Genomic DNA, 12,988 nt, shown 5'->3' with positions numbered 1-12,988 from the left:
CAGCCTCCCGAGTAGCTGGGACTATAGGCGCTCACCACCACGCCTGGCTACTTTTTTGTATTTTTAGTAGAGACGGGGTTTCACTGTGTTACCCAGGATGGTCTCGATCTCCTGACCTCGTGATCCGCCTGACTCGGCCTCCCAAAGTTCTAGGATTACAGGGGTGAGCCACTGCGCCCACCAGATTTTTTTATTTTTGAGAGAGGGTCTCATTGTCACCCAGGCTGGAGTGTAGTGCCACTATCCTAGCTCACATCATCCTTGACCTCCTGGGCTCAAGCAATCCTCCTGCCTCAGCCTCTCGAGGAACTGGAACTATAGGCAAGCAACCACGCCCAGCCAAAAAAATTTCTTTTTGTGGAGGCAAGATCTTGCTGTGTTGCCTAGCCAGGTTGGTCTTGAACTCCTGGGCTACAGTGATCCTCCTGCCTCAGCCTCCACAAATGCTGGATTTACAGGCGTGAGCCATTGCGCCAGCTATTTTATGTGATTTTAAACTTTTTAAGCTTCCCTTGAATGTCACCTTTTCAGCCTCCCGTCTCTGTTCCGTCCCCCTCTGTCCATCCCTCTCCCACCTACCTCCCATAGCTCTGTCCATCCCTGACCACATCTTTTTCCTTTTCACTGACTTTCTCACTCACTGTTTGTCTCTCATTTTCTCCACAGCTGGCCCCCAAGAGGACCCTTTCCAAGTCCCCAGCTGGGGGCCCCGCGTAGACCTGGAGTGGACACGCCCCTCCTTCCCTTCATGATTCGTTTGTAGCGCAGGTAACCAGCGAAGCATCTCTGTTATTTCTGGAGGGGCAACCATCTCTCATGCCACCTCTCCAGCACCACCTTGGCCCCTGGATGAGGAAGGAGCATTCCTTCCTGGAAGAGCCTGGCTAAGCAATATCTCCAGCTCTTTCTTCTCCCACCTGGGCTCCCTGGGTCATCTGGGCCATCACCCTGCCTCTGCATTAGCGCAGGCAAAATCTTTCTCCCTGCCCCTTTCCCCTTTTCTCCAGATTCTTTGCAGACCATGCCTTTGCGTGCCTTCTATGAGCGGGTTGGGGAGGGAAGGGGCTCATAGGTCATGGACCTGGTGACACAGCAGGAGGAAGCCTGGTGGGGCTGGGATATGGAGCAGGTGAGAGCACGTCCTCACCGCTTCCTAAGGCAGCAAGAGCCCTGGAGGAGCCTCCCTGGGGACAGTCCCCACAGCCAACCCCTGAGAGGGAGAGTAATTGGCATGTGGGGCTCTGGGGATGCATGTGTCTCTGTGCTGCCGGGAGGGGGATCCGTGAGCCCTGGAAAAGTATGTGTCACATTTCTTACCCACATGCATGTTTTGGCGTGAAACATGCGTGTGTCGTCAGATTTTTCACAGTATAATTCAGCAAATGCCCCCCAACCTACGGTGGGAGGTCCCTGGCCAGGGCTCTTCATTATGTCACTGAGCACTGGGGATGGAGGACTCGAGGGTGGCACTGGGGAGGCCCCTGTTAGGGAAGTTCAGAGTATGCTGTCAGGGTGAGGGACTGTGCACCAGCTGAGGGTTCATGTAAGATTTTATATGTGAAGTTTTTGGGTGGGGATGGTGACCCATGGCAGTCGTCACGTCATCAGTGAGGTTTGGGACCCCCTACCCCAACGAAAAAAGAGGGTAAGGGAACTCCACAGTCCTGAGCTGTAAATTCCCACCATTCAGAAATCAGGTCTTCTTTTCCATTGTGTATTGTTTGTGTCGTTGGGAGGAGAGGGGGGCAGAGGGTACAGGAAGCGATGAAGGGATGAGTGACTGGAAGGATGGGTCTGTGTGGGTATTTGACAGAAGGGAAGGAGGGATGTTTGGATGGAAGCTTGGAAGAATGGAGGGATGGGTAGGTAGATGATGGAAGGATGGAGGGATGGGGAGGTAGATGGATGGAGGATGAAGGGATGGGGAGGTAGATAGGTGGAAGGATGGAGGGATGGGTGGGTAGATGGAAGGATGGGTAGGTAGATGGATGGAAGGATGTAGGGATGAGTGGGTAGATGGATGGAAGGATAGAGGGATGGGTAAGTAGATGGAAGGATGGAGGATGGATAGGTAGGTGGATGGAAGGATGGAGGGATGGGTAGGTGGATGGAGGGTGGGTAGGTAGATGGATGGAAGGATGGAGGATGGGTGGGTAGATGGATGGAAGGATGGAGGATGGGTAGGTAGATGGAAGGATGGAGGGAGGAAGAGAATGATGGCTAGAGGGAGGAAGGAGGAAGCTTTGGAGGGAGGGTTGTCTAGTTAAATGTTTCTGAGGGCTGGTTGGATGTTTAGAGGGATGTTTGGAAAGATAAAGAAGTGGATGAATGGATGGAGGCAGGGAAGGAAGGGATGTTTTGGAGGGTTGGAGGAATATTTGGAGGGGTGTTTGAAGGGAGGGAAGGCTAGGTGGATGTGAGCGTGGATGGGTAAATAAATACAGAGAATACCTGCTTCCCCTGGTGTCAGGTGGGAATAACAATCCCTTCCCTATGGGGGTGAAACAAGCTAACATTGCTGAAGTGCTCAGACAGTGCCTGGCACCTAGCGAGTGCTCGACAAATGTTAGCCATCCTCATCCTCATCATTCAGACCATGGGGCTCAGCCTTACCCTGGTGGCTTCTCTGACTCAGAACTCACCTCCTCATGAGCCCCTTTCCCTTGCTTCTGCCTCAGCTTCCCCACCACCCTCCCCTTCCTCGGGAACACACTGCAGACGTCTTCAAGGGCCACTCAGAGCCTTGAGCCACAAAGCCCTTCTTGTTGTCTACACTGGCTCCCTCTCTACTTCACCTGTTTATATGTAGGACAGACCCCCACCACACGCCCCATGTCTGGGGAAGCAAGACAGCAGGGTGGTGAAGAGCAGGGCTCAGGAGCCAGGCCTCCTAGGTTCCAGGCCTGGCTCTGCTGCCTCCTTGCTGGGAGACGGAGGATGACCCTCTCGGTGCCTCCAGTTCTCATCTGCAAAGTACGGGCCGTGGGGCCTCTCCTGGGATATCCTGAGGATTAGCTTAGTGTGTGTGAGGCACAGTCAGGACCCACTTAGTCTCAGTTGATACCATCATCATCATCATCATCATCAGGTGCTAGGAGAGTCGGAGCGGGAGGAAAAGGACCCTGTCTCTGGTCAGGGGTTTCTGGCTGGGAGGGCACTTGGGGGTATTCCTTGTCCCCGTCTATCCCCATGAACTCAAGGGAACAGAAACTCTGACCCCCTCCAGGGGGTTCCCCTTAAGGGAGGGGGCCAGGCAAGCTGCCAAAATCTAACCTTGTCTCCCTCGCCCTCTTCCTGACCCCACCCCATCCAGTGGCGATGGATGATGAGGATGGGAGATGCTTACTAGACGTGATTTGGTGAGTAACGGGCTCCCCACCCCCTGCCCTCTGTCTCAACCCCTCCCCTCCCTCCCCTCCCCAGCTCCTTACCTCCTCAGCTTCTCTTCCTCTTCTCTTCCAGTGATCCACAGGCCCTCAATGACTTCTTGCATGGATCTGAGAAGGTAAGCTTGGGCGCAGGGAGAGGCATTCCCTATGTGGGGGGCTGTATAATTGGGAGTGAGGGACAGGGAGAGACACGTCCCCTTGATGCAGTAGCCATCTGCCTTGTGGCTTCTAACGCCAGGCACTGGAGTTACAGCAATGAGCAAAACTCATGGTAAATCCCCGTCCTCCTGCCATGGACACCTCCTTGGTAAACAAAGAAACCAGTCTCTAATAAAGGTCATGGTGAAAAGTACCATGTAGAGTATGATAAAAACATAATAGTGTCATTTGCACAATGAAAGAGGTTTAAAAGAAAATAAATGGGTCCCAGGGGCTCCTTTAGATAGTGTAGTCAGAGAGGGTCACACGAGGGAGGTAACACTGAAGGTGAGACCTGAAGGATCACAGCAAGGTGGCCAGGGCCGGTGCTTCTGGCAGGGGGAACAGCAAGTTCAAAGGTGGGAGAGAGCTTGGCATGGTTGAGGAACAGAAAGGAGGCTGGTGGGGACAAACTAAAGGGGAAACTAGTAGGAGGTGAGACTGTAGTAGGTAAAAACCACCAGGTTATGCAGGCCTGGAAGCCCAATAGAGGAATTGTTATTTTTATTCTGAGTGTGACAGGCAGCTCTGATAGGCTCTTAAACAGGAGAATGCCATATTTGATTTGCTGCCCAGAGAACAGAACAAAATGGGGAAAAGTAGAAGTCTGTTGAGCTCTGAGCAGCTGTATTAGTATCTCTGGCTGTGTAACAGATTATCCCAGCATGCAGTACCTTCAGCAATTGTTAGAGCTCTTGCAGTGTCTGAGGGTCAGGAATCTGGGAGCAGCTTAGCTGGGTGGTTCAGGCTCAGGGACTCTCATGAGGTTGTAGTCAAGCTGTGGGCTGGGGCTGCAGTCATCCAAAGGCTTGACTGGGGCTGGCAGATGTGCTTCCACCAGGACTTATTCCCGTGGCTGTTGGCAGGAGGCTTCAGCTCCTCACCACGGGGGCCTCTCCATAGTGCTGCTTAAGTGTCTTCACAGCATGGCAGCTGGCTTCCCCCAGAACGAGTAATCCGAGAGAGAACACAGGAGGAACCTGCAGTGCCCTTAATGATGCAGTCTCCAAAGTCCCACGCCCTTCCTCCCATCACACTGTATTCACTAGAAGCTAATCAGTCAGTCTGGCCAGCACTCAGAGGGAGGAGAATTGAGCTCCACCTCTTGAAAGGAGAGGTATCAAATAATTTGTAGAGCAGAGGCATGAGCAATGGGATGATGGCAGCCTGGGCCATGGTGCAGGCATTGGGGGAGGCATGCAGCACTGGATTTGGGATCTCTCTGGGAGGTGGCATCAGCTGGACTTGCTGGTGGACTTGATGTTGAGGGGGAGAGAGTGTTCACCATGGCTCCTGGATTTTGGCTTGGGCAACTGAGTGGATTCTGGTGCCATTTTCTGAGGTTGGAAATTTGGGGAAGATTCTGGAAGTCCAGGTGGTGCTGGTGGATGTACAAGTTGGGGTTCTGGAGAGATGTCCAGCTGGAACAAGAAATTAGGGAAGCCACAGCCACAGCCAGACATTCACTGGGCACATACGTGGATGCCAGGGCCTGTTCTGGACACTAAGGATGGTGCTAGGCATCCGAGAAGGCCCTGCCCTGCCAGAGACGGCACCGCAGGGCTTGTCAGGTGCCCGGATGGTGGGCGTGCCAGGCACTCAGGCTGCATTGGGAATGGAGTACTCAGTGAGAAGGCACAGGAGCTGTTGGACCACAGGTGACCGCTCCTGAAGGTTGTGCTACTGGAGAGACTGGGGGCAATGGCAGGGCACAGCTTGGGCAGAGGCGTGGTGGAGGCAGGATTCTGGAATTCAAGGCAGTCACGGCAGGATCGTTTTGCAGGCCAGGCTCGGGGACTCAGCGCTGGGGATGCCTTGGGTTTTAGGCAGGCACCCAAGCCCCTGCCTTTGGGGCCTCTTCTCGGAGGCCAGAGTTTCCCATACCCCCAGCCCTCTCCCATCCCAACCCTTGTTTTTTTGTCCCAAGTGACCCTAAATTGGTTTCTGCTCCAGAGCATGGGCCTGCCCTGCTGAACTTTGACCTTGGATGGGGTGGGTCTTGTTGCAGCTTGACAGTGATGACCTCTTGGATAATCCCGGGGAGGCCCAAAGTGCCTTCTATGAAGGTCCTGGGGTAAGTGCCGTGGCTCCCAATCTTCGTCTGAGCTGTTGGGGCCGCCAGTGGGAGGGGGGCCCTGAAGGCAAGAGGGGAGGCTTGGGCTCATCTCCTGAGGGCCGTTGACAGGAGGAGGGCGGGGGTGGGCCTCTGAGGGTGGCTGGACCACCCTGGCAGTGCAGGAGGGAGCAGAGCTGGGGAGTCCTGAGGGTTGCCAACATGGGTAAGGCTGACCGTGCCTTGCAAGGCCCTTCGGGGAAGAGGTGAGGGTCCCCGAGGCCTTGGGGCCCTGGGGTGGCTGGTGCAGAGTGGTTCTAGGGAGCTGAAGCAGATGTGGGTTGTGGGGTTCACAGGGGTACTCCTCTGGAGAGCAGAGGGCTGGGGGAGGCCTGGGGTCCTGCCCAACTCAGCCATGGCAGAGTGTGACCTAGGGGAGGGGCCTCCTCACCTGCAGACTTCAGTCTTCACCTGGACAGTGAAGACAGGTGCTGAGCAAAGCCCAGAGTGGCCAATGCAGAGGACGTTTATCGAGCACCTACTGTGTGCCTGACTGCTGGTCCCATGACTAAGTGCCAGTTGTCCACACCACGGTGGCCACCTCCTTCCTCTTTCTCCCTCTTCTGTTGCTGCTTTCCCCTCTTCACCTTTTCTTTCCCCACTCTTCCTTTGGCCTCCTCCCTCCCTGCCTCCCCTTCCTCATTCCCCCTCCTCACGCTCCCACCTTCCCTCTTCATCAGAACACGCATTCACCAAACACTTATACGACTGGCCCTTCCTTGTCATCTCCATTTAGTTCTCACAGCTATAATATCATATTCCAAATAGCTTATGTTTCATAATATAAATGAGGAGGAAATGCAGTAATTATATAACGTTGGTCCATTTACAGGCCCAGTAACAGCAGTGATCCTGTTACTCTTTTGTGATCACACTTCTTACTGTGACCACCATTTTTGTGTACCCTAAGATCCCTGGTCAGGTTCTAAATACTCTCTGCAAGTGACATCGGTGAATTTTCACAGGCATCCCAGGAGGCAGGTTGGTTGTGACCATCTGGCAGTTAAGAGCTCAGGGGGTCACAGTGGCCTGCCTGGTCCTCAGTTGGTTGGAGGCTGAGCCAGAGCCCTATCTGCCTGCCACTCCCCTCCACTCACCAGTGGTTGACCCAGGCAGTCCCCTCATCTGTGAAATGAGGAAGGGAGCAGCACCCGCCTCATGGGACTGTCACCAACAACAGCATGGACGATCACAATAATAATGACAGTGATGATGATAGATGCTTCTCGTGCACCTGCCAGGGGCCGGGTGCTACTGTGAACCCTCTATGTGGATTTATTGAGAATCTTGGAAGCTGCAGGTTTTGATGGGTTACCTGGTTAGGTATTGGAGATGGAAAACTGGATCATAAGTATTGTTTGTGGGGCTATCCACACATATGCATGCTGATATTTTTCCATGCGTGTCCTGGGTTGCAGTCCAGGATAGCATGAAAAGCACTTAAAAAGTATTGAATCCAGGCACGGTGGCTCACGCTTTTAATCCCAGCACTTTGGGAGGCCGAGGTGGGCGGATCGCCTGAGGTTGGGAGTTCGAGACCAGCCTGACCAACATGGAGAAACCCTGTCTCTGCCAAAAATACAAAATTAGCCAGGCGTGGTGGTGCATTCCTGTAATCCCAGGTACTTGGGAGGCTGAGGCAGGAGAATTGCTTGAACCCAGCAGGCAGAGGTTGTGGTGAGCCAAGATCTCCACCAGCTTGGGCAACAAGAGTGAAACTCTGTCTCAAAAAAAAAAAACCCCAAAAAACGAAAAGCATTGAACTCACAGTGCGGTTGGCACAGAAGCTCACAAATGGGAGCGGTTGTGATGTGAGCTTTTCTCCACCAGGACTACGACCGCTTGTCGGAAACCTTTAGGGCCAGGTGTGTTTCAGAATTTCGAATTTCTCAAATTCTGGAAAAGTGGTGCCATGTGTGTGTTGTGTGTAATGTCACACGCTTGCCTTTCGATGGCCAAACTTAGGAAGTCACATCATGTGGATAAATGGATCCCACCTAAAGTGCCATGTCGGTTCTGGTCAGGTTCTGCTGCCAACAGAGCTATGAAAACAGTCTCAGTTCTTAGAGCTTTTTGCGTTTTGTCATTACTGATAAGTGTTGTAGGCCTGTATTGACTATTTAAACAATAGTTGCTTGTTTTTATTTATTTTTGTTTTGTTTTGTTTGAGACGGAGTCTCGCTCTATCACCCAGGCTGGAGTGCAGTGGTGCAATCTCGGCTCACTGCAAGCACCGCCTCCCGGGTTCAAGCGATTCTCCTGCCTCAGCCTCCTGAGTAGCTAGGATTGCAGGCGCCTGCCACCACGCCTAGCTAATTTTCATATTTTTAGTAGAGACGGTGTTTGACCATGTTGGCCAGGCTAGTCTCAAACTCCTGGTCTCAGGTGATCCGCCTGCCTCTGCCTCCCAAAGTGCTGGGATTACAGGTGTGAGCCACTGCGCCTAGACTTTATTTTTGGTTTCTGGGCATCAGCTGGTAGAGATTGGGGGACAGCACCCCTGCGGGCTTGGGCTAGATGGGCATGGGTATGCGATGCAGGATCACGTTGGGTGCCGGGACCAGTGGTGATGAGCTGAGGCCCGGGGCCACCACCAGCGGCTGTCCCGAGGGCACCCCACTGGGTCTTACTCTTGTCACTTAGGCAGGAGTACAGTGACACAATCATAGCTCACTGTAGCCTGGAACTCCTGGGCTTAAGTGATCCTCTCACCTCAGGCTCCCAGTGTGCTAAGATTATAGGCGTGAGTCACTGTGCCTGGACTTGAAGAATACTTTTTTTTTTTATTACATTTTACTCATGGGTACAGATGGAGAAACTGAGGTCAGATCAAGCACGCCCTAGGTTACACAGCTAAGCCTTGGCAGAGCTGGGATTTGATCCCGAGTCCAGCCACTTGCAGGTGGAATGTTCTTTTTTCTTTCTTTCTTTCTTTTTTTTTTTTTTCCTTTTTTTCTCAGACAAAGTCTTGCCCCTGTCGCCCAGGCTGGTGTGCTCGTAGCTCCACTATGCAGCCACAAACTCTTGGGTTTGAGTGATCCTCCCACCTCAGCCTCCCAAGTAGCTAAGACCACAGGCACATGGTACCACCTCTGGCTAATTTTTCTTTTTTAAAATTTTTTTATGGAGACAGGGCCTCAGTATGTTGCCCAGGCTGGTCTCGAACTCTTTGGCTCAAGCTATCCTCCTACCTCAGCCTCCCAAAGCACTGAGATTACAAGCGTGAGCCACCATGTCAGGCAGGAATGTTCTTTCTTGAACATGGCTGCCCTGTCACCTCAGCATTCTTTGCTGCAGCTGTGGCCTGAGCCTAGCCCTTTGCTAACCTCAGCTTATTCCTTCCTACCTTTCCTGGCCTCCAGCTCCATGTGCAAGAAGCTTCTGGCAACCATCTGAACCCAGAGCCCAACCAGCCGGCCCCCAGTGTGGACCTTGACTTCCTGGAAGATGACATCTTGGGCTCTCCTGCGACAGGGGGCGGCGGCGGGGGTGGTGGGGGCGCTGACCAGCCCTGTGACATCCTCCAGCAGAGCCTCCAAGAGGCCAACATCACAGAGCAGACGCTGGAGGCCGAGGCTGAGCTGGACCTGGGTCCCTTCCAGCTGCCTACCCTGCAGCCTGCGGATGGTGGAGCAGGCCCGACAGGCGCTGGAGGGGCGGCGGCCGTGGCTGCGGGGCCCCAAGCCCTCTTCCCAGGCGGCACCGACCTGCTGGGGCTGCAGGGCCCGCCCACCGTGCTGACCCACCAGGCCCTGGTGCCGCCCCAGGACGTGGTCAACAAAGCCCTGAGTGTTCAGCCCTTCTTACAGCCTGTGGGCCTGGGCAACGTGACACTGCAGCCCATCCCGGGCCTCCAAGGCCTGCCCAATGGCAGCCCTGGGGGCGCCACGGCGGCCACGCTGGGCCTGGCGCCCATCCAGGTGGTGGGCCAGCCCGTCATGGCGCTCAACACGCCCACCTCCCAGCTCCTGGCCAAGCAGGTGCCCGTCAGCGGCTACCTGGCCTCCGCGGCCGGCCCCTCAGAGCCCGTGACCCTGGCGTCGGCCGGTGTCTCGCCACAGGGGGCTGGCCTGGTCATCCAGAAGAACCTCCCGGCCGCTGTGGCCACCACGCTCAATGGGAACTCTGTGTTCGGAGGCGCCGGGGCCGCCTCGGCTCCCAGCGGGGCGCCCTCGGGACAGCCCCTGGCGGTGGCCCCAGGCCTTGGCTCGTCGCCACTGGTCCCGGCGCCCAACGTGATCCTGCATCGCACGCCCACGCCCATCCAGCCCAAGCCCGCGGGAGTGCTGCCCCCCAAGCTCTACCAGCTGACACCCAAGCCGTTCGCGCCCGCGGGCGCCACGCTCACCATCCAGGGAGAGCCGGGGGCACTCCCACAGCAGCCCAAGGCCCCACAGAACCTGACGTTCATGGCGGCGGGGAAGGCGGGCCAAAACGTGGTGCTGTCGGGCTTCCCCGCGCCTGCGCTGCAGGCGAATGTCTTCAAGCAGCCACCGGCCACCACCACCGGGGCGGCCCCGCCCCAGCCTCCCGGAGCCCTGAGCAAGCCCATGAGCGTCCACCTCCTGAACCAAGGCAGCAGCATCGTCATCCCCGCCCAGCACATGCTGCCGGGCCAGAACCAGTTCTTACTGCCTGGCGCCCCCGCGGTCCAGCTCCCACAGCAGCTTTCAGCCCTGCCGGCCAACGTGGGCGGGCAGATCCTGGCAGCCGCTGCCCCCCACACGGGTGGACAGCTCATCGCGAATCCCATCCTCACCAACCAGAACCTGGCGGGCCCACTGAGCCTGGGCCCCGTGTTGGCCCCCCACTCTGGGGCCCATAGCGCGCACATCCTCTCCGCCGCCCCCATCCAGGTGGGCCAGCCTGCGCTCTTCCAGATGCCCGTGTCCCTGGCGGCGGGCAGCCTGCCCACGCAGAGCCAGCCAGCGCCCGCCGGGCCGGCCGCCACCACCGTCCTCCAGGGGGTCACCCTGCCCCCCAGCGCCGTGGCCATGCTCAACACCCCTGACGGCCTGGTGCAGCCGGCCACCCCTGGCGCCGCCACCGGGGAGGCCGCGCCGGTCCTCACGGTGCAGCCTGCCCCCCAGGCGCCCCCGGCTGTCAGCACACCCCTGCCCCTGGGCCTCCAGCAGCCGCAGGCGCAGCAGCCCCCACAGGCCCCCACCCCACAGGCTGCTGCCCCGCCTCAGGCCACCACCCCCCAGCCCAGCCCTGGCCTGGCGTCTAGCCCGGAGAAGATCGTCCTGGGACAGCCGCCGTCTGCCACCCCTACAGCCATCCTCACTCAGGACTCCCTGCAGATGTTCCTGCCCCAGGTAAGCAGGGCAGGGCAGGGGAGCAGGTGCCAGAGGAGGCAGGTTTGGGAGGAAGAGGGGCCCTGAGGCGAGGCGCCAAGATCCAAAAGTGGATGCCACTGTGGCAGCTGTGGGGGAAGGTCTCAGTATGGCACAGGTGGCCCCTAAAAGGAGGCCGGAGGGCTGAGGGCCCTGGCTGAACTGGCAGGAAGATGGATTGGCAGGCTGGCTGACTGACAGACGAGGGGCAAGACAACTGTTAGGCAGCGAGAGGGACTGGCAAACAGACAGACAAGGGGAGGGACCAGCGAACAGACAGAGAAGGTCAGGCACTGGCTGGGCTGCTGACAGATGGAGAGGAGAGGGACTGGCAGGGAGAGGGACTAGTGCATGGACAGAGAAGAGCAGGCACTGGCTGGGCTGCTGACAGACAGGGAGAGGGACTGGCAGATGGACAGAGAAAGGCAGGCACTGGCTGGCCTGCTGACAGACAAGGAGAGGGATCTCAGACAGGAAGTGGACAAGACAGGGATGGACGGACAGGCAGGTGGGGCAGGAGAGAGGCAGGGCAAGGTGGAGCTGGCAGAGGGGCCAATGGGAGCTCAGAATGGAGCGGGCTGCCTGGGTTTTGGCCTCCATGGCCTCTGTGCCTGGCACCCTACCTGCCGCGCTGCCTACTACCCTCTTCTCTGGAGCCCTGGGAGTGTCAGTGGGGGCAGGGGTCTCCGGTGGGGTGGTCGAGGGCCCGTGGGGGTGGCCTTCTGACCCTGTGTGGGCTGCCCATTGCAGGAGAGGAGCCAGCAGCCCCTCTCTGCAGAGGGTCCCCACCTCTCCGTGCCTGCCTCGGTCATAGTCAGCGCCCCGCCTCCCGCCCAAGACCCAGCCCCGGCCACCCCCGTCGCCAAAGGAGCTGGCCTCGGCCCTCAGGCCCCCGACGGCCAGGCTTCCCCGGCTCCGGCCCCCCAGGTAGAGGGACCCCAGCAGCGTGTGTCCGCAGCACAGACCCAGCCTCGCCCCTCCTGCCCGCTCTCCCGCTCCTCGCTCTCCACCCTGCCTGCGTCTCTGTCCTGCTGACTTGGAACAAAGAGCTCTCCTTCACTCCTACAAAGTGTTTCCCAAGTGTCTTCCAATGATCATAGATGCCTGAGACCAGGGCCGGCCCTGGGGGAGCCCGTGCGCTCCAGGAATGCAAGACACACACGGAAGGAAATCTGTTCTTTCCTAAAATTATAATTTTCACATCCGAATTAGTAATACATTCAGATAATTCACATTTAAAAAGGTACAAAAAGATGCATAGTGGAGAACCCCCCTCTCCTGAACTGTAGCCTCCTGTCATCTTCCCAGGGTGGTTTCTTGCATTTGTTATCTGGATAGGGAAACAATCAAATGTGGATTCTTTTCCTTCAATTTTTACAAAAAGGGTAGCATCCTCTGCCTGCAGTATTGCATTTTTTATTATTTAAAAATTGATTTTGGAGACCATTCTTCATTCTCTCTTTAAAAAAAAAAAAAAAAGAGATGGAGTCTTACTCTATCGCCCAGGCTGGAGTGTGATCTCGGCTCACTGCAACCTCCGCCTCCCATGTTCAAATGATTCTCCTGCCTCAGCCCCGAGTAGCTGGGATTACAGGTGAGCACCACCATGCTGGGCTAATTTTTGTATTTTTAGTAGAGACGGGGTTTCACCATGATGCCCAGGCTGATCTTGAACTCCGGACCTCAAGTGATCGGCCCGCCTTGGCCTCCCAAAGTGCTGGGATTACAAGTGTTGGCCACTGTGCCCGTTCCCATTCTTCATTCTTTTATATGACTGCGTAGTATTCCACCGTGTGCATGTACTGATATTTATTTAGCCAGTCTAAATTGTTGGGTTTTTATTTTATTTTATTTTATTTTATTTATTTATTTTTTTGAGACGGAGTCTCGCTCTGTCGCCCAGGCTGGAGTGCAGTGGCCGGATCTCAGCTCACTGCAAGCTCTGCCTCCTG

The 12,988-nt window shown here is 56.3% G+C and overlaps 1 protein-coding gene across 1 annotated transcript in view; it reads left to right on the top strand.

Annotated features, from left to right (window-relative positions):
- The window catches only part of GLTSCR1 (glioma tumor suppressor candidate region gene 1), a 135,840-nt gene that overhangs the window by 86,130 nt on the left and 36,722 nt on the right, over nt 1-12,988 (top strand). The window contains exons 2-7 of the mRNA XM_011926681.1: nt 667-768; nt 3,314-3,359; nt 3,463-3,505; nt 5,596-5,661; nt 9,063-11,018; nt 11,787-11,963. Of these exons, the coding sequence (XP_011782071.1) occupies nt 3,319-3,359; nt 3,463-3,505; nt 5,596-5,661; nt 9,063-11,018; nt 11,787-11,963 (2,283 nt within the window). The 5' untranslated portion in view covers nt 667-768; nt 3,314-3,318. The remainder of the gene's footprint in view (nt 1-666; nt 769-3,313; nt 3,360-3,462; nt 3,506-5,595; nt 5,662-9,062; nt 11,019-11,786; nt 11,964-12,988) is intronic.

The sequence above is a fragment of the Colobus angolensis genome, unplaced genomic scaffold, assembly GCF_000951035.1.
Source record: "Colobus angolensis palliatus isolate OR3802 unplaced genomic scaffold, Cang.pa_1.0 Scaffold119, whole genome shotgun sequence".
NCBI lineage: Eukaryota > Metazoa > Chordata > Mammalia > Primates > Cercopithecidae > Colobus > Colobus angolensis.
This window is presented reverse-complemented; position numbering and strand designations above follow the sequence as displayed.